Source organism: Thermobia domestica, chromosome 17, assembly GCF_964235325.1.
Source record: "Thermobia domestica chromosome 17, izTheDome1.hap1.1, whole genome shotgun sequence".
In the NCBI taxonomy this organism is placed as follows: Eukaryota; Metazoa; Arthropoda; class Insecta; order Zygentoma; family Lepismatidae; genus Thermobia; species Thermobia domestica.
Window position 1 is genome coordinate 48,955,413 of NC_137470.1, and position 21,434 is coordinate 48,976,846.

At 33.6% G+C, this 21,434-nt stretch overlaps 1 protein-coding gene across 1 annotated transcript in view; it reads left to right on the forward strand.

Annotated features, from left to right (window-relative positions):
• LOC145674558 (ly6/PLAUR domain-containing protein 6B-like) overlaps positions 1 to 20,589 on the forward strand; it is a 99,426-nt gene extending 78,837 nt beyond the window's left edge. The window contains exons 3-5 of the mRNA XM_081744733.1: positions 9,804 to 9,884; positions 12,987 to 13,117; positions 16,573 to 20,589. Coding sequence (XP_081600859.1) covers positions 9,804 to 9,884; positions 12,987 to 13,117; positions 16,573 to 16,752 — 392 coding nt within the window. The 3' untranslated portion in view covers positions 16,753 to 20,589. The remainder of the gene's footprint in view (positions 1 to 9,803; positions 9,885 to 12,986; positions 13,118 to 16,572) is intronic.
• Positions 20,590 to 21,434: the final 845 nt, after the last annotated feature.

A 21,434-nucleotide genomic window follows, 5' to 3' on the forward strand; every position in this document is an offset into this window, starting at 1 on the left:
GTCTCAATAAATATAGTGGTAATCCTGTATACTTTATTTAATACTATTAAAATAGGTTTAATAATCAGGAAAGCTTTCTCTGTGATCTTTAACGCACGCCGACGTAAGAAAAAATGATAATCGTACACATCAAATACATGTTATATCATGTTCTATCAAGTGTTCTCCCCCTCCCACCACTAACAGTGACATCTGTCGGAGAACTTTTAAATTAACTTTAGTTTACTTTAGCCTGTGCGGCGTGTTGACGTATTTATTATTAGTCCTGAATATATATATATTTATATTTTAAAGGTACAGTATGATATATATTTCTTTTTATCCGTAAAATACTACTAATAGCATTAAATAAGTACCAAGAACCCTTCTCGCAGTTGTGTTCTGTTAATAAAACATAATTTGTGAGGGCATAGTTGATTCTTCTTCTATCAGTAATCCACCAAACGTTCATTATATTACAAATCCCTAAGGGGGACCCACCAACACATATGGACCTTCAGTTGAACATAATTATCATCATTATGTTATTACCTATTCAGAAAAACCCACAATTGTAACAACTAACTAATGGGGAACATGCCCTCAACCGGTAAAAAAAACAGCCCCACATAATTCTCTTTTTTTGCTATAATATAATATAATACTGTTAAAATCTAAGTAAGCCTGGGGGCCGCGGTGGCTCGGTGGTAGAGCGTTCACCTCTGATGTTTGGGGTCCCGGGTTCGATACCAGGCTAAGTAAGTTTGTGGTGGACAACATCGTGTCCATGAGTTTTTTCTCGGGGGTTCTCCCGCTTCCTCCCGCTTCCTATATACTTTTAAGAGCTTATTTTAGCTCCCATATTTAGTTCAAACACCTTAGATTGTTCAGAGTTTGTAGAAACAAACGAACCAAAAAAATAATCACCGTCTCCTTTAGCCTAACCGGCATAACCGTGGGACTCAAAAATTTCATTTCATTTTTTTTTCTAAGTAACCCTGTGACTAATGGGAAAGGGACCCGCCAATTATACTGTTATACTACAAATAGGACTACATAATTTCCTTGTAATACAATACTGTTAAAATCTAGAGGAACCCATAACTAAGGGGGAAGGGCCTCCGCCAGTTATAGCTATGTGTTACAATACTCGTACGTAATTCTCTTTTTGCTATAAGATAATACTGTTAAAATCTAGGCAATCTATTTGACAGGCAAAACCTCCTCGTTGAGGGACATGGTACAAATAGGAATACATCATTTCAATTCGCTTCATTGTAATACAATACTGCTAAAAATCTAGAGGAACCCATAACTAATGGGGAAGGGCCTCCGCCATTTATAGCTATGTGTTACAATACTCGTACGTAATTCTCTTTTCGCTATAAGATAATACTGTTAAAATCTAGGCAATCTATTTGACAGGCAAAACCTCCTCGTTGAGGGACATGGTACAAATAGGAATACATCATTTCATTTTGCTTCCTTGTAATACAATACTGTTAAAATCTAAGCAATCTATCTGGCAGTCAAGAGCCACTTAGTTGGAGGGACATGGTACAAATAGGAGTACATCATTTCATTTTGCTTCAAAATACAAAACCAGTTTTCAAGTCAAAAGACAGTGTTCAATAACCAATGTATTTAGGGGGTTCCGTAAAATTTTCTTTCTTAACATTAAAGCTATTGTTTGCGCTATGTGGGGGACCACCCACGCAAAAAAATAACATTCAGTAATATTTACTATTAAAACACAATAATGTTAGGGGAAAAGCGCTCCTCCAAGACTAAAACATTTCTTTCTTTCTGCAAATACTAGTCTTAGTTCAAACATTTGCGTTCCTAAAAAAGATTATCAGTTGTGTTACCAAAGCGTAGTAGTATGCCATCTATTGGCAAATGAGCTTACTTAAACAGTTCAAGTCCCATCTGTACAACGTACATATATATATATATATATATATTAGGTATAACTGATTTAAAGTGATCGGTATAACAGTTAAAAAATCGTAACAAATGAATCAAACATATTGTAATTAAGCATCCTATAATTAAGCAAATAAAACTCTACAAGTAAATGGTCCGTCTTTAGGCCTTTTATTTGTAGGTTCACATTTTTAATATGTTCGCAATTTTCGAAATTATTTGTAGGTTCACATTTTTTAATATGTTCGCAATTTTTAAATTATTTGTAGATTCACATTGCAAGTGTTCTGAGCTTCTTATTTTTAAAATATTTTCGAAATTATTTGTAGGTTCACACTGCAAGTGTTCTGAGCTTGCTTAGCAAACGAACCAATAAAAAATAGAAATCGAACCAATAAAAAAATAGAAATCGACCCAATAAAATATTTAAAAACGAGTTTGTGTAACAAACGAGAGAATAAATAATCGCAGCGTAGCTGCTATTAGCTTGTGTACCAAGCAATCGGTAAAAATGCAAATAAGAATGAGCTTCTAATAATAATAATAATAATAATAATAATAATAATAATAATAATAATAATAATAATAATAATAGTAATAATAATAATAATAATAATAATAATAATGTCCCTCTTGCATGATTACAAAAAATGGTCGTAGGTTTATTCCCCCGATAATGTTTCTCAGAAGCAAATCGTGTATTATTTACTTAATTATAATGAAGTGAATAATACATGGCATTAAAAAGTTCTCACCTTAAAAAATTAGAGTTCGTTCTGTTAAATCACTCACAAAAAAGTTCAACACACAAAAGATCAACACACACACACTGTGGAACTGTGTAAAAACAATAATAACAAACTTTATTTCAATACTATTTATATATATATATAAGGATTTCATTATGTCCCTCCCCCAAGCATCATATTTTCAACCCGATTTCATTAATTATAAATAAATAAATAATGTCATCATGTCCGCTAACATCGTTTATTCATTCATTGCCACAGCGAGAAATCTAAAAATTTCTTATTTTCAAGTTCGTCAACCGCTGGAGAAATCTCATTCAGACATGGTATCAACATTTGAGTCTTCTACCAATGTACGGATCTCATCTAATTAAGGAAAATGTCTACATGTAAAACTTTCATCAGATATTATATATTGCCACAAAAATACATTTACGTGTTTGTCCAAAACATCTTCTAAAGGGGGAAGAAACATCGAATTTCTATCTGTCTTCTTCATCACTGCCGATAAGTATCGACGTGACAATCATCGTTAATGGAAAAATATTTCAGTATGTCATCAGTCAAAGTTCCAACAAGCAAGGGAAAAGCGTCTAAGGTTATTCCAGTACAAGCGGAAATAAAATTAGAAAGTGCATTGACACTCTATACATGCGTGTCACAAGTCATAGTTCTATCGGGAGCAAGGAGAAAGCGTGTAAGGCAACGACCCGGAAATAATGGAATTTACAAAAATAAAACTCTGTTCATTCTAAGCTCGACTTCTCTCAGAGACGGAAGAACAATCATTCGCTCCGTATTTCAAATTTGGCTGTAAACACGGAGTTAACTATAATAAATAAACAAATCAATAAAACGATGAATAAATAATCCATTCAAATCACACTACGTATTTCCCATATGTTTTTTTTTTCTCGCCAATTTACATGTGAGAATTGCAATAATTCTCACTACAATACAGCGTTCACCTCTGGTGCTAAGGGCCACGGGTTCAATTCCAGTACAATACAGCATTCATCTCTTGTGCTAAGGGTCCCATATTCAATCCCCGTACAATGCCCCGTTCACCTCTGTTGCTAAGGACCACGGGTTCAATTCCAATACAATACAGCAATCACCTCTGGTGCTAAGGGTACCAGGTTCATTTTCAGTACAATACAACATTCACCTCTGGTGCTTGGGGTCCCAAGTTCATTTTCAGTACAATGCAGCGTTCATCAATAGTGTTAAGGGTCCCATATTCAATCCCCGTACAATGCAACGTTCATCTCTGGTGTTAAGGGTCCAATATTCAATCCTCGTACAATGCAACGTTCACCACCGTTGCTAAGGGTCCCGGGTTTATTCACAGTACAATACAGTATACACCACCGGTGCTAAGGGTCCCGGTTCGATCCCAATGCGTGTCACACATTATAAGTGTTCTGAGCTTCTTATTTTTAACAAATAAAATAATCACCATCTCCTTTAGCCTAACAGGTGGGACTCAAATATTTCATTTTTCCAAGTTATATATATTTCTCGAGTAAATTTATTACGAGAGGTTAAATTAAATCCATTTGTATAATATCTTTTTTATTCTATCACATATTGTTCGTGTAATCTTTTATTCTCTCTCACATATTGTTCGAAACAAGTTTCTCTTTATGAGATTTCATAGAAATCGATCCATAAAATAAGTTATTCCGACTAAATTATTAGGAGAATATAAATATTAATTTAATCACTAATACGGATTTAATTCAAATCAAACCAATTCAAATTTCCATTATTATTATTATTTTTAAAAATAGACAGTATAAAGTCTCTACAGACACGCATACACACTCGAAAAAGACCACATGACCTTTCCATGTCAGCACAACTAAAAACAAAAATATAACAACTTTCCAACACACGTAAGCAGGTCATCGACCCATAATGACATACATGCCACCATCTGACAACATCCATTAAAGAACCATGTTAGAACATCATTATTACGTAAAGTACCGTTAACATTCCAGCTTTCGGGTGTAGAAGTTCGTCTGCCACTACTTAGGATATCATTTTAAAAAATAAGCAATGAAACTACTATTCACAAAATGTGAAACAACAATGCGGTCTGACAGACCGTTCCATAGTAGTTACGTGATTCTTCTCGTCCATAGTACTTAAAGGTTAATCGTTGTCTCCCTTTGCCTAATTATGACTTTAAATTGAAAGATTTCTTTGTGCTTATGACCTTACTCATTCCAATAGTAAGCCTAGGAACTATCTATATTCCTTAAAATAATAGGAAATACTGATCTGAAACGTGAAACAAATATTCTATAAAGACAGCCCTTTCTATGGTTAATTGAATTAGAGTGGAAGATTTTGATTGAATGCAGAGGTGTTTGAAAATTATCTCTGCTATATGAAGGGTGTGTATTGAAAATTACCTCGGCCATCACTTTTAAGATTTCAGATTAGGGCTAAGAAGTTGCTATTATTTTAATTAACGTATAATAAAACTAGTATCCCTGTAGACCCAATACAATATGTACAAGAAAATTTGTAAAAAAAGGACTCAACTGACTGTAATCTTATAATACATAAATCACTACCTTTGAATATTCTTCACATTTATTTCTTATTACTAGACCTACGTACAAGGTGTAAATCTCTCAAACTATATTTGAACATTTTAAGTCCAAACCATTCCGCTAATCATAAGAATAAAGATGAGATTAAATATGTTTACAATATCGCAATTAATACATTAAAAGAAAAATACGCTAGCACAAAATAACAACCAGTTTCCAAGTGACCATAGGTTCCTTACCAAAACAGAATGATTTTTAATAGTATAATACAACTTGTTCTTAACCCTGCAACCCTCGCGCAGGGTAAATATGACCCCAGAGGGATATTTTTTGTTTGGCTCTCCTAGACAGTTGGCAATTCTGACCCGGCCACCGTACTACCTGTCTGCTGTATTGTCTAATTCAAGGCCAACAATTAGTTAGTTGTTTACTGCAACATTTTTCGTACATAAAAAATATGTTTAATATAAATTGGGGTCACTGTTACCCCACGCGAGGGTTGTTGATACCTAACACCGCGCGAGTGGTGCAGGGTTAATGAGATTCCACTGCTAGATCAGTACGATAAATATATGTATATACACAGTACAAATTATGGTGTACTTACAAAAGTGTATTCAAGACCGTAATTTTATGCTATATTACCAGATAAAAAAATGAAATATAATTAAATATTAGTTTAACGACCCGGTAAGCTAACGAACACGGAATACAAGAGCAAGTGAGTGATTATTGAAAAACTGGTGGGAGCATCAAAATAAAGAACACCGATAGATACAAAAAAAAAACAGTATTATCTGCCTGAACCTCACATACCGAGGGATATAACTAGGATATCCTCGCACCAGAAGTAAACGCTCAATCGTTGGAGCAACGGGTTCCCATGTTTTAATTTGTAAATTTGTTTTTTTCTCTCTTTGATACGACTTTAAATCCAATAAATTGATATGTATTGAAGTAAAAAAAATGTATATCCTGCATAGTTTTAGTGTATTATGCTAAACTAAATGAAATTCTCTCGCTCTAGCTATCGTAAAGTTAGATTAGGCATACAGCTTATGTTCAAGAGTATGATGGGTTATCTACACATCAAATTCAATTATTTGTGGCTTTCTAGACCGGACTATACTACCTCTTAATTCAACAAGATCTCGAATAGGTTTTCGACAGTGACTTAAGATCGAAACTTTAATGCGGAAATGAAAGCAAAAACCTCGCATCCGAGAGGCATGCGCATTGCAAATCAGCTACAAGGAGCAGTTTACTGTTTTCTCTTCATCGTTCAAATTGCAGAGGAAAAAAATGTTAGATAAAATTAGATTTAGAAAAAAGTGTTAGATAGAAAAATACTTTAGATATATATATACTGTAGACTATATATTGTGCACTATATATATCATACTGTAGATATTACTAACAATGAACAAATTGAAAAGAAAATTTGCATTAAGAGTCCCAGTTAATTGCAAAGTTGTATACAAATCGACTGCAATGCACTGAGTGGATTTAGGAAGACGTTTTAACAGTAAGATCTCACTAACATTAGAATCAGCTTGTATGTACGTATAATGTCCTTGTTAAGTACCTACTACGCATACCAATCAAGAGTAGGCAAACAGATCGTGTTCTCGTTATCTAGCTACTACACTAGTCAATGAAGAATATTTCAAGTACTATTGTTTCGTACTGTTGACTAGACTAATATATTAATCAATAGAGAACTGCGAGTATCAAGCATTTTATGGCACTTAGTATACGGTTATGAAACCTAGTAATAATCATAATGTAGAAAATCGATAAATAAAACTAGCCTTTTATATTTAATAAAATATTTTAATCGAAGGATGGAACAGTATCTCTCAAAACTATTGATTGTTCATTGTATTTGAGAAAGTAAAGCATTTTATTTATCATTTCTTTATGGTCTTAGTATATCCTTATGTCTTTCACGTAACTACAGGGTACTATAAAGATTATAACAATTGACTGTAACATCATTATCCAGAAATATCGTGGCTGTCTGACTGACCCTCGTTCCACACGCCAGAAAGATATGCATGGAATTCCAACACAATAACTTGATTTCAACCCATAAGCCTTGATTGATAATAGAAGAAACTATATAATAAAATAATATATGATAATTAATATCTCGGTGATAGAAAACAGATAATGCTTTGTTTGTTTGGAATTTTTTTTGTCATCCTATTTTAGCACCAAGGTTCCAGAATCAGTTATTCCTAATTTGTTCTGTTATCGTTATCTGAATACGAAAATTCGAACGACCAAAGTCGAAATACAGTTTTGAAGATATTGGTCCCTAGTATATTGTAGTTTAGATTGGTGTATAAGGTTAGGTTCATTCCATAGTATAGGTTAGGTTAAATTAGTGAATGAGGTTAGGGTCACTCCATAGTATAAGTTAATTTAGAAAAAAATGAAATGAAATCTTTGAGTTTTACGTCCCATGGTTATGCCGGTTAGGCTAAAGGAGACGGTGATGATGACTAATGAATGAAATGGCGCAATCAAGAAAGTGGGAGGAAAGGGGAGAACCCCGAGGAAACCCACGCACACGGTGTTTGTCCACCACAAAGTTCACTTGGCGGGGGCTGGGTTTGAACCTGGGACCCCAAGCACCAGATAGAAGTTAATTTAGATTAGTACATGAGGTAAGTTAGGGTAGATTATTGCATGAGTTTTTAAGTTCATTCCATATATAGGCCACTATCTATCGTTCGACTCAATGGGGATTTTCCATCTGTCCTCTTGAGTTGATTTTAAGTTTAATGTCCCTTTCAGCAGCGAGGCTATATGAGACGTGTACCTACTGATTAACGTGGAATCCGAACTACGTGAGCTCCAGGCCGAGAATCGAACCCGGGTCTCCCACACCAATTCTGTCATTTTATCTCTTGTATCATGATATCTCTGTTCCATCTGTTCCATGATATCTCTTATATCATTTATTTGAGTTTAATTCAAAGTTAGTATTTATCTTCCATCGACCTTAAGTGTTTCGTATTGAATCAATCAAAAACATTCAAAGATTAAATTCGCCCTAGTTGGAAATTTGCAGAAATACAAAATGTAAAAATAGGACCACATTCTAGTATAACGTACATGGAAACGTATCAATTATGATCCAATGCAATGTAATAATTTTCAAATTTCCAAATATTCCGGTTTCTTAGAGTTGAAATCTGTTACAAGTAAGTGCGTATAAAAGTACCAAAATGAAAAAAAGTGCCTATTAAATCCTAATCAATCTCTGAAACTTCTCCAATTGGATATATTGCTTTCGGTTGGAATCATTCAACATCACGATACAAATTTACTCCAACTGTTAAGAAATGTTTCAGTGTGACTTCCGGCTTTAAAGATATGAAACAAATTGTCTGTTTTCTTGCAAGGTTAACAATTACTCCTCTTAGACGTGACTGAAATGGGAAAAAAAAGTTGGAATTCTTAGCAGTGGTGGATCTAGCCCTGAGTCGGCCTTGGTCCCCAGTTTTCTGAGTTACAACAATAATTTAAGCTATTATTTTTTTTAAATGTTTTAGTAAATTCATGATATATTCTTCATTGTCTGGGTTCTTGCTGCCCCCTCAGTTTTTACCTTTATCCGCCTCTGATTCTTATTTATAAATACTGTATTACAAATGTTGTAAAAATGAGCCGTTAAACATCTCACAAGCAAAATATAACTATTGAGTAAGCATTATTGTTTCATTGAAAACAAAGTGGCTAAAGAATCATACTGCAACGATATTGGTATGGAAAAGGCTTGATGGAAATAAGTATAAATTGGTAAGCATATAGTTGTTATTATTATTATTATTATTATTATTATTATTATTATTATTATTATTATTATTATTATTATTATTATTATTATTATTATTATTATTATCGAAATTTGAGAATTTACTGCTGAATCTGAAATCACAGAAGCAGCAGTGGCGGATCTAACCCGGAGTCGGATGGCCTAGGCCCCCCAGTTGTCTAACTGACAAAAATGATTTAAGCTATTATTTATATATTTCTAAAAGTTCATAGTAGAATCATGATATACCTATCTTAGTCTGGGATCTGGCTGCCTCCCCAGTTTTTATATTCTAGATCCGCCACTGAAAAGGGGTTGAAGTATAAGACATATGATGAACGAAAATTAAGGGGAGGAGCCTGACTTATGTAGGGTTTCCGAAAGGGAGAACAAAGTACGCTGAGGGCGCCAGGTAAATGATATTGTGAACAACTGTAGTAAAGCCATGAAAATATCCAATATGTAATAGTAAAAAAAAAAAAAAAAAAAAAAAAAAAAAATCTGCTAGTTAATTATTCTTAGTCGTAGCACCCGAAACGAGCTGAGTCTTTTTCGTTGCATTATTTCTACCGATTTCATCTCCTTCTCATCTCATTGTGAGAGAGATTGTAATGTATTCTAACATGCATTGTTTGTTTATTATGTCATAGCGAGGTTTCTAATTAGCTTGTTTCTGATTGTGCGTTAAACTTTCATTGTGTAAACATCATTTCGTATTTTAAATAATGCCATTTTGATTTTGTTTGCTTGTTTCAGCTATTACGTGCTACACTTGCGTCAACGTTAGTGATAATGAGGTGTGTAACAAGTTCGCCATTGACAGGCCTTGCCCAGAAGGTAAGCTTTACTCTGACTCTCTCTTTATTTGTGTTGTAATAATTTTTATACAAGAATTCCTTCGTGTCTAAGCGGTTAGCGCATACGCCTTTGGCGTAGGAGACCCGGGTTAGAATCCCGACAGGAGTTCATCTGGTTCGGATTCCGCGTTAATCAGTACGACCACGTTTCATACAGTATCGTTGCTGAACGGGACGTTAAACTCAAAATCAACTCAATTTCTGTGCGTCACCACACGTGCATGTTGTATAGTTGATAAACTCTTGAGAATACCGTGGTTTTTCAATGCAAACGCCGGGAGCAGTGAGTGGAAAGTGACTAGATGGTTTTCAAATCCTGCAGAAGGCGTTGAGTTATTTTTTTTTCGATTGGTGTTAGCGTCCCTTTCATCACTACGGCTAGACGTGGACACACAGCTTAACGTTTGAAGCAAACAACATGAGCTCCCACTGAGAATCCAACCAGGGTCAACCACACCAAAAGCATAAACCTTAAACATTTAACCACGGGGAAGCTCCCATATAAGGTGTTTTAGTGATATGGTGTCCTATATTGTGTTGATCTATCATATCTTGCAGCTTCCTAGTGGCAAAGTGGTTAGCGTACGCGTGTTCGGCGTGAGAGTCCCGGATTCTATTCTTGGCTGGAGTTCATGTGCTACGGATCCCAAGTTAAGCTGTATGTCTGTGTCTCATATAGACTTGCTGTTGAAAGGGACGCCAAACTCAAAATGAAATCATGTCTTCCTCGACCGAAGCGAAACCGTCACTGCAGATCGTTTACGTGCTTCAATTTCATGAAATGCACAGCAAACTTATCTGCGAGCGCTCACCAATCACCAACAAAAAGGATTCATAATATTGCATGACAATGAAAAAGCGTGTAAACGGCGTGTAAACACTCCTCATGAGTTACGATTTTAATTCTTTCTTCACTCGGCGCACTCTGCTGACGTTTCTCTCACCAACTACCATCTTTATTTTGACATCTCGATCATTTTTTTTTTTTTTTTTTTTTTGGGAGGAACGACTTAGGGAAGTGCATTGTATGGTTGAAGACGTCTTCATATTACAATCTTCAGATTTCATTTATCGGCTAAGCAATGGGAAAGAAGTGTGACTAAAGCCGGATATTGCTTTGACTCCCCTGGTATTGTAAATTTTCCATTGGAATCTGTCCTTTTTCCCTTAGAATCGGTCTTTTCTCCACTTGAAATCGATCTTTTCCCCACTTGAAATCGTTTTTTTCACCCTTGGAATCGGGTTTTCCCCACTTCTAATCGATCTTTTCCCCCTTGAAGTTGGTCTCTTGCTTCTCTTGGAATCGGTCTTTTCCCCTTTGGAATCGGTCTTTTGCCCCTTGGAGACGTCTTTTGCTCCACTTGGAATCGTTTTTTTTTTCTCCTCGGAATCGCTCTTTTTTCTCTTTGGAATCGATCTTTTCCCCCTTGAAATCATTCTTTCGCTCCATTTCGAATCGGGCTTTTTACCCTCTTTGGAATCGGTCTTATCCTTTTGGAATTGGTCTTTTATCCCCCTTGGAATTGGCCATTTTCCGCTTGGATTCGGTCTTTTTTCCCTTGAAATCGGTCTTTAGCCCCCTTAAATTGGCCATTTTCCCTTGGAATAGGTCTTTTTTCCTTGGGACATCTTTTGCTCCTCTTCGAGTCGGTTCTCTGTCCCTTCCTAAATCGGTCTTTTGCCATCTGAAAAAAATCTGTGGACGTCCCTGGTTATGAGTTCCAGATTCAATTATGGAAAGATTTGAAAAAAAGTTATTATAGCGTGTCAATGTAAATGTTTATTTCTACTTATTTTAAGCAAGGAAAGATTAGAAACCAGTGAAAAACAACACTGCCAAACCTAAAGTAATAACAGTTTGCTCCATTATTAATGGGAGCGGTTGTTTTTCTAAATGCAGTTGAGAGCCGATATCTCATACTGTATTCCAATGGGGTGTGGAGGAACAATATTTCATTCAAAAAGCTACCAAGTTGTTTAACTTACCAGTTGTAGTTTTTTTTTACATATAGACTGATATTGTATATATGTGCATGTATGTTTGCGGTAAAATGTTTTTGCTGTCGAAAAAGATAATTATATCTCCAGGTTTCCAAAATACAACACATAAAAAATTTCTTTCTCTCTCTCTCTCTTTTTTTTTTTTTTTTGTTTCTCAAATCGAGTGGGTCTATATTTTATTTCCAATTATTTCTTAACCATACTTTGATTTTTGTTAACAGAGAAGCTTTAATTACTGTGTGCGTATCGTGATGCTAATAGGAAAGCTGTAAAAAGGAGAGAGAAAAATAATGTGTTTCTGCGCTCAATTAATTATTCATAGTTTCTTCCTTTTCTCCCAAACGTATATTGTACTCTGTCACCATCTCTTTCTGTGTCTCCACGTGGATACATGAGAGTGTGAGTTACAATGTTTATTCCACAGAAGACACTTCGCCGGAGAGCTTTGTTATCCATCGGCTTTGTAAATATGGAAGACCAGTAATGGGATGATTAAAATAAGCGTTTCCTTTGAGCTCTCAATGTGTAGTTGCATACCATATTAATACATCAACGAAATGCAATCTTTGATAAACAGGGTAAAACTTCATGAAATTATGCAAGGATTAGCGTAGGATTGGCGGTCTTTTCTCAGTATTTGTGAATGGAAGCTTTTTAGTAGTGAAAATAATTGGGTAGTGAAATTGCTGAACGCCTTCGTAACTCGATGCCCTAATGTGAGTGCATTTCCGCTAGCCTGCATGTCACGTTATTTCAGGAGAATTCTCATTTTGTCTGCCTTAAGTAAATACTATCATGATACTATTGAAGACGACAAAGTTAGAGCCTAAATATCCAAATCTCTTTTTGCACAAATTTAAATTGAGGTCACAGGAATAGACGTTAGTCTACTGAAAGGAACATGTCACCTTTCAATATAAGTCAGGATCACATCCTTTGCACAAATTTGCTTTCATCTCCCAATGTTGTTTCCAATGTAAAATAACATTATCATATATCTGTGAAATTCTATTTATAAATGAATATATTCCTCATTTCCAAAAATTAAAAAAAAAATCATTATTTTAAACCTTTTTTGCAGGAACAGCCTTCTGCCATACCGTGCATGTGATGGACACATCAGGGCAAAGCACTTTTGTCAACAAAAGGTGTGCTCTTGCATCGGAGTGTACACGTAAGACTGTAGGATGTAGATCAACCAAAAATGAAACGGTAAGTCTGAAAAGTTATCAATTATCTGTTGATATCAATGATATCAGAAGCATTGGAATGGAAGATAAATGAAGGGATGTTGGGTACATCTTAGTAGTACAGTATTCTCTTCTGCTGAATGGAATCAGTTCAATATAAGATTATGTGTGTGTGCGTAAGATAGACAACATCGTACCCTGCAGGTTTTCTTCTCAAGTTCTTCATTGAACTGTTTCTGCTATGTTTAAGCACTTACATTTGCTACCCTTTTGCTCACAACATTGCATAATCGCAACACTTAAAACTAAAAAAGAATTTACTTCATTAAAAGAAATAGAAAGCTGTTCTTTTACTAAAGATTATCGCAAGGCCATCATTTGCAACGAAGTTTCCACCGCGTGCCTCGATCTACTGCTGCGATGTTCTTTATTTTGTGAATATCTTTATTTAATTATCGATCTACTCCACGTCCCATTCCTTAAAATAGTTACTAGAGGACTTTTTTTTATCTTAATATATATATTCCAAGCTCACTAATACTCAACATCTATTATCTCTTAGCTCCTCATGCATATACAGTACATAAAAATGAGAGCAAATGAGGAATCAATATTAGGAATTTCCATTCATGGTTGTTCACACAGATAATAATTCAATATTTTGACTATTGAGAAAGATTTAAGAATGACTTTGGAATTGTCTGCCTAAACTTAACTATTTATCAATATCCGAACGTCTTTTGTACTTAAATTTCAAACGTAAAAATGTGTGATGTTATATCCTATAAATTTCATTCAACTTTAGCCTCATGATTCTTCAACTTTACTGAATTCAAGCCTCAAAGTAGATAAGTCTTTTCACTTTACTTATTCTCATTCATGAATAGTAAAGTTAAAATAATGCGTTCTGAGCTTTTGTTGCATTCACCCCCATGCTCCATAATGCCTTGATCAATTTATTCTGGTGCTGATACATGGAATTTCCTTTATCCATTATTGTAATTCGAATTTGTATAATATACATTTTCTTTCGTCCATAGTCGAACGAGCTTAAAACAGTTTTTGACCATTTTCAGTTTGTGATACAATGTTGACAATTCAACAGCGTATTTTGTGTTGGTATTGTGGGTGTATTTGTCTGGATGCCATGGTAAATGTAACTTAATCTTTTTTTTTTTTTAACATTTAGTCGGTAATAAGGGCTTATGTCAATATATTTTGAAGTTTGTTTGGGCTCTGCTGAAAATACTTCCTTTTTTTACTTAATTCCTTTTGGCCACGCACCAAATATATCTTTTGTATTATATTTTCATTATTTCTTTATTCTACAGAAATCTATTTACACTTAGAAAACCAATTGTAAAATATCCAGATAACGTTAAAATTTTAGAAGCAATTAGTGTTATATAAACGAAAACGTCAGAGGTTATTGCAAAGCGACACATAAATGAGCGTTATCTAATTGGAAAGACAAAGTTCAAAATGATTAACATATGTAAATAATGAAGATGCAGTGACATTGTAGTTTACTTCCTGGAGCTTATTGTTAGCTCAGTTAGAATAACAATTTTTATATTTAACAGTGTTTTTTTTTATTTCTTACTGCTCTTAATATTTCATTTTTATTCTTGATTAGTTACCAATTTTATTTAATTTACAAAATTGGATTATTTTATTTGAATCTTATAAGTTTATTCTAAAACGTAAGTAATTCAACATTAAAATAGAAATAACAAATTAAAAGAATCTGTTTTATGATTTGAGTTGGTAAAGTATTTACTGTAGTTCAGTAACAAATGGCTAGGAGTGGCGAAAATATGCATTTTCCGTGCAATATTTGAATATCTGTAACTTAGTTTAAATTCAAATATCAAAATTGAATTTTTTACTATAGTTTTGTATTATATAGCTGTGTATGCTGTGAAATAATTAACTTCATATTCCATGCCGCACCCGATATTTCATATTTCGAACTTTGCAAAAATTACATAATTTCACAAAGAATATAAGGATATATTAGTATTGTTACTCCAGCTATGGTGGCTACAGTACCATATTTAATTATAATAAAAAGAATCAAATTTGATATCTGATATTTCGCTTCTTCATTGGAAACTTCAGCCCTAAAAGGAGAATTTGTTAAATTCCGATATTAAAGTTAAGACGTAATTTTCACCTACTAGCGTTTGAACCTATTAAGGCTTTACATGCTAAGTCATAAAATTGAAGATGAAGAAGTCCTGAATAAAATTGTGTTTCTTGCAAGGTTTTAGAATAATCCTGTTCTAAGATATATACAATTTTACGCTAAAGTCTACAAAGTCAATAATTGGCACGCGGTGCTCAACAGAAATGACCACCATTCACAAATGGACTAAGATTATTTATTTTTCTTTAAGTTCTATGTTGCCAATTAACATAGTAATAATATATACGTAAATTAAAATGATCAAGCGAGTTTCATTGGATTACTCCATATGGATTGATTCTCATGTAAGTGATTAATTCAGTATGCGTTAGAAATTTTATGTGGAAATTTGTTAAATAATCTGTGAATGCATAAAAGAAAAGTTGGTAATATTAAAGTTTTGAATGTTTGAGTACAAACAATGAAAGTAATAATCAGAAAACATTACGCATTCATTACCTTCTTAGAATGCTTCTAATGCTTAGAATGCTAAACGTAATTTCCTATTCTTTGCAAACATGCATTTTCTTATACCAATATAAAAGAAATTCTAGCTGAAGCAAAGAGGAAGGTTAGAATATTATTTTAGAATCATTATTTCAAATGGTATTATTATTATTATATTATCAAATTCATAACGTTCAAAAATTATAATAATTTTTGTTTTAGTTTGTTGAAAATAAAAAGTACTAAAACTTTAAAAATTGTCTGAAGCAATGTTCTGCAGAACTTTTAAAATACATAAACGTTTTGTATTGGTATACTTAATTTTTTATGTAATTTAAACTTTTTCGGTGTTTTTTAGATTGTTCTATCTAGTTTTATTTTGAAACTTGTGAAGGTTTGTCAATTTTTGTAACCTTGTAGTAGATAAACACGGTGTGCTTCGGTTTTCTAGGGGCTTTCCGGCTTTTTCCCAGTTTATTCATCACACCATTCTATTCCTTTATCATCATCACCATCTCCTTTTGCCTAGCTAGCATAACCGTGGGATGTAAAACTTAAAGATTTCATTTTTCAATTTTTGTGAATCTTTGTCAAAATCAAAATATTGATAATGATGTTTCAAAATTTGCATTTTAAATGTAAATTCATGAATTTCAATCGTGTTTGTTCAAAGGAAATAACGTTTCATCTCTAAGTAGCATTCAATATATTTCTGTAAACTCAAAATTTTGGGCCTATTTTTGAAATTAAGAAATCAGTCTTGAAAACATATAAGTATAGCACATAAAGTGTATAATTATACTTATTTTCGTAGTTATAATGAACTTGATTTTTGTTTTCAGATTTGTACCTCCTGCTGTGATGAACAGTACTGTAATGAAGTAGCACCTACAGATCCTTCCAACGCCATTTTGATTAATACTCACTCACACAGTCAGCAGAAACACATAAATATATGGTTACTTCTCTCGTGTGCCCTTTTGGCCATATGGACAATGTGGAGACAATACGAGCTGACATGACAATAGGGACATTAGTTTCTAATCATTTTTATTAGCATGCCTAGCGCGAAAAAGCATAAGAAAGAAATTGTTTGTGTTCAACGTTGCATATCCCGCACACATTGCTAAAGAAATAGCCCATTTGTTGCTATTGCATTATAATATATTGCTGATAAAACATCTGTGTCAGTTCCCGAAATGTACAACCTATACAAATGAAAAGCGAAGATTCTGTATAGAATCAGAATACACAGATTCCTGTTACTTACCTGATTTATGATGATAGTGTAACCAGAATGAGTTTAGCTGTAAACACTTGGTTCAGTGATTATCAGGTTTCTTATTAAATGTTATTCCTATAGTGAGAACAAGTGTTCAAGGGAGATGCGTTCATACAACTGTTAGCACTGAGCTATAAAGTTTCTTCATTGTAAAACAGTAATAAACATAGTCAGACAGTACCAAAGGTTTTAAGAGTATATAGGATAAGCATTTGATGCCATATTTGAGTCCAGACACACAAGCCAAACCTTATTTTCAGCCAATCAAAGAACTTTTATATGTAAACGTGAAGCTTATACGAGTCGCATATCTATTTGTTTTAATATAGCACATTGAATCTGTAATCAAATTTAGATCGATGCATTACAATCAGAGATTGATTGCTCGAACATGTAACATTCCTAAAATTTATTCACATTCCAATACTTAATTTAAATTTTAAGAGCTTTGTTGAGCTTACCGTCACACAAAACAAGAAAATTAATAAGAAGTTATTACCATCGACATTTTCATACAAGACAACTATTTAATAATCTCGTGGTTTTCTAAATAGAAAATTGATGGGTAAGACTCATCAAGCATTTCGGGTAAAGTTTTGCACTGTTTAAGGCAGATTGACATCATATTACTTCAACAAATGATTACAAGAATTCGAAATGTTTCTGAAAACTTAGCTGGGTGGAACAAATAACTATTGAAATGAGGAAGTATTGGTGGAGTTCAAGGGATGGTTAAATAAAGAGAAAAAGAACTGTTTAGAATAATATTTTTTGAAAACAAACTGCCTTGTTAGAGATGTAACAAAAATATGTTACAGAAAGGAACATTGCAAGAGTAAAATGATTATTAAAAATTGATGGAGATGTTGAAGATGGAAACTCTTATGCGAAAGAAACAGATTAGCTAAAGGCTTTAGAATACCAGAACACCTAAGTTAATGAAAACAAACTCCCAATTGTAGCTAAATACTTCTTATGATATCCTTTACTTTCAAGTTTTCTGTTGTCAACCATCTTTTCGTAACTCTAAACCTGAAACCATATTTTCAATTATATGAGGAAGTCGTTAATTATTAAAAGAATGCACAGAATACAAAATGCATGAACATAGTCTTAATCGTAACATAAAATAAATACACCACACTTTACCACGTAATTGGAATACCTCTTTGTGACTTACGAGTATCTGTCCTAATGGAGAGATTATTTACGCCTTAGTTTTACATGGATATCTGCTTAAAGTTTCAAATTTTCATTCATTACATATCCCAGTTTTATAAAAAAAGTAATGAGAAACTGCATCAGACGTAATTCGATGATAGAGGTGATTGATTAGTAATATTTTGATAATCCATCTGCCTATTATTTGTTTGGTTTAAAATAAAAAAAAGTGCTAAAAACTGAAGTTCTAGTAGACGGGATTATTGGTATTACGTAACTTTGTACATAATTATAGCTGCAGTAGACATGACTAATCTGTGGGATAAGTCTGAAAATTTCACGGCACATCCTTCAGTATATTTATATAAAAATACATGTTTGTATCACACTTACGAATGTTAGTATATCGAATTGACAATCACATGTGTCCATGGTCAGCTTACATAAATAAGATGACCAGCTTACATAAATAAGATGGTCAATTTCAATATGGCAATGCAAGCGTTGTGCTCAAACAAGAGAGTCATTCCATTCTAAATATCTCACTGAAGTAGCGTTTTCATGAAGTGTGAAAATATTCACAAATCGCTCACTCATCTCTGAAATTTGTGCAAATTTTACCCAAGGAAAATTTGTCAAGCATCCAAATGTGTTAATGGTGAAAATGTATTCTTATATTCAAACAATTTATGTGTGTATATTTGAGAGTTTGTATATGTGCAAGTGAAGACTTAGCAAGAGACCTCGCAAAAAAAAAGTGTCGCAACATTTTTTTTTTGCGTTTAAAAAATAACTTAATGATAAGTTTAAGGTGGAATATCAGAGAAATATGTAAGTGTGGGACTGTGTGATAATGCGAACATGTATTTATTTATATGTATGACTGCTCAAAATAGTATTTTTGTGCCAAAAAATAGTTTTAAAAAGTAATATTTGTACAATGTTATCGCTATATGAAAAAAAATGTACATATCTTACCACTAGCAGGAAAAAATGAATGAGAAAATACTTATCACTTATAGTACAGGGTGGCTCATAATTATGTATACGATGCTTCAGACATTGCGGTAAAGAAACCAGCAGCATATGTTGAACATACAATTGAACATAAATACATTACTCTCATACCTTTCCTTACAAAAAATTTAATCTCTATTCTCCATGGCATGGTTCAACATTGCACCATCCAAATCGATACATGCCTGGAGACAAAGAGCAACATTGTCACGAACAACTTGACAAAGTCGTAATTGTATCCTGTGGAACTGTTCTGTGATAGGTTACCATAGTTCGGTCAAATTGCGTATGTGATGTTGATACACTTTTGTCCTTTAAAAGACCCCCTAAGAAAAAGTCCGATGTTGTGAACTTGGGAGATCGACCTGGACACTCCACAGATCAACGTCGACTGAGTCAGCTGTTCCAGAATGCTTCGTTCAGCAAGTCTAGTACTGGCATGGCATAGTGTGGCGGTGCTCCATCTTGCTGTCACAAGTGACTGTTATCCCTACTGTCAGGCTAAACAGCGTTGCCATATCGATACTCTTTGTCCAGAATTACAAATACTACAGTCAGTCAAATATATACATAATTATGGACCATACTGTATTTCAATGGTTTCTGAGCATGCTCCAATGTAAGCATTAGAAATCAGGGCGACTGAAACATAAAGTTCGAGTTCCTTGTGATTACTATTTAATATAATCTTGTTAAAAACAACTGCCTACCCAACTCTTCTAGGAAAGTTTGGCATTCTTACCTACAATTGGAATTAAGTCAAACAAACACATATTTCTTTTGGCCAATTGCAATCTTTATTTATAGCCAAATTATTAGAATTTCCTACGTACGCTTGTCAAAAAAAATGCCTTCTAAATCAAGTTGGGTGGTGTATCAAGAATTTTTGAACAAAGGTGTACATTTTAGCTTAAATTCATGTTAATTTAAATTCGGAATAGTAAGTATAAATTACATGTCTATATATACAAAAAGCATATTTAATATGTATTTTTTTTGTTGCAATTCTATATTTCTGACAAAAAAAGACCGAGAGTTTTTAACCTGAAAATAATACCAATAGAAAATATTTAATATCATTAAATTTCATGGCATAATTAGCACACTTTGTTTAATCACAAAATCTGAGTAATTTCGATTCACGAAATTTATTGTTTATGTATGATTTTTATTTTAAGAAACCAATGCATGGACGTTTACCTTGTTTTCTATAAACGGTAAATATTCCGGTGTTTGAAACACCAAACAACTTTTTTTTTTTTTGTTTTTGTCACTTCAGTTTACCTCTATAAGAAGTAATAAATAAGAAAGAGTACCTTTTAAGAAAGGATAAATAAAATAAATGAATATAATTACCATTTATTTGTCTAGTCACCTTTTCCAAGTGAACCTTGTGTTTCTAAAGTATTCTGTAATTTATTGTAATAAAATATTATGAAAAGAATGCGTACCTTTATTTTAATCCATAATCAAATGCAATATGAGTACTAGCATTATCATTTTGTAACATAATTAAGTACATCATAAAACTTATATATATATATATATATATATATATATATATATATATATATATATATATATATATATATATATATATATATATATATATATATAGTGTAAAGAAAGCCTATTTACAATGCTTGGGAGGTGATTCTACAGATAAAAATAAGTAAAAATGTATGTAACACAATGTCCATCTCGGCTTCCTAACCGAGTTACGGACGTCTAAAAGGGTGGGAAAATGAACGTTGAAGGCTAATTCTGGCAAAACGACAAGAGATAGACGGGCGGTATTAGGCGGCCCACACAGACTCTCAACATGGACTATCCAAATATACTAAGATTAGATGTGTACAAGGCGAGCGCAAGGGATTCCCCAAAGGATGCGAAGCATGGCGCGGACGGTATGCTGAATGATTTGTCGAGGGTGTTTTTAACCCCAGATTCGAACATTATGTCTGTTGACTTTGCTGTTGATATGAAAGGTCACCTCACCACTGAAGACTACTCTGTCCTTGAAATCATCATTTCACAGGAATCCCAACATGAATATACTGAAGACAGTGCGAAAGCCTTGAATTTCAAACGCTTATGAATAGCATCCCAGACTGTTGAGTAGGGCAATGCTAACTCAATTCCCTGTTTCCGAACCGACTTCGTGGGGCTTCGTTGGAAAAATTGCCGAACTCTATCTACTGTCCACTGTCTCCTCTGATGGCGAAGGATGGCCGGTGCTGATGC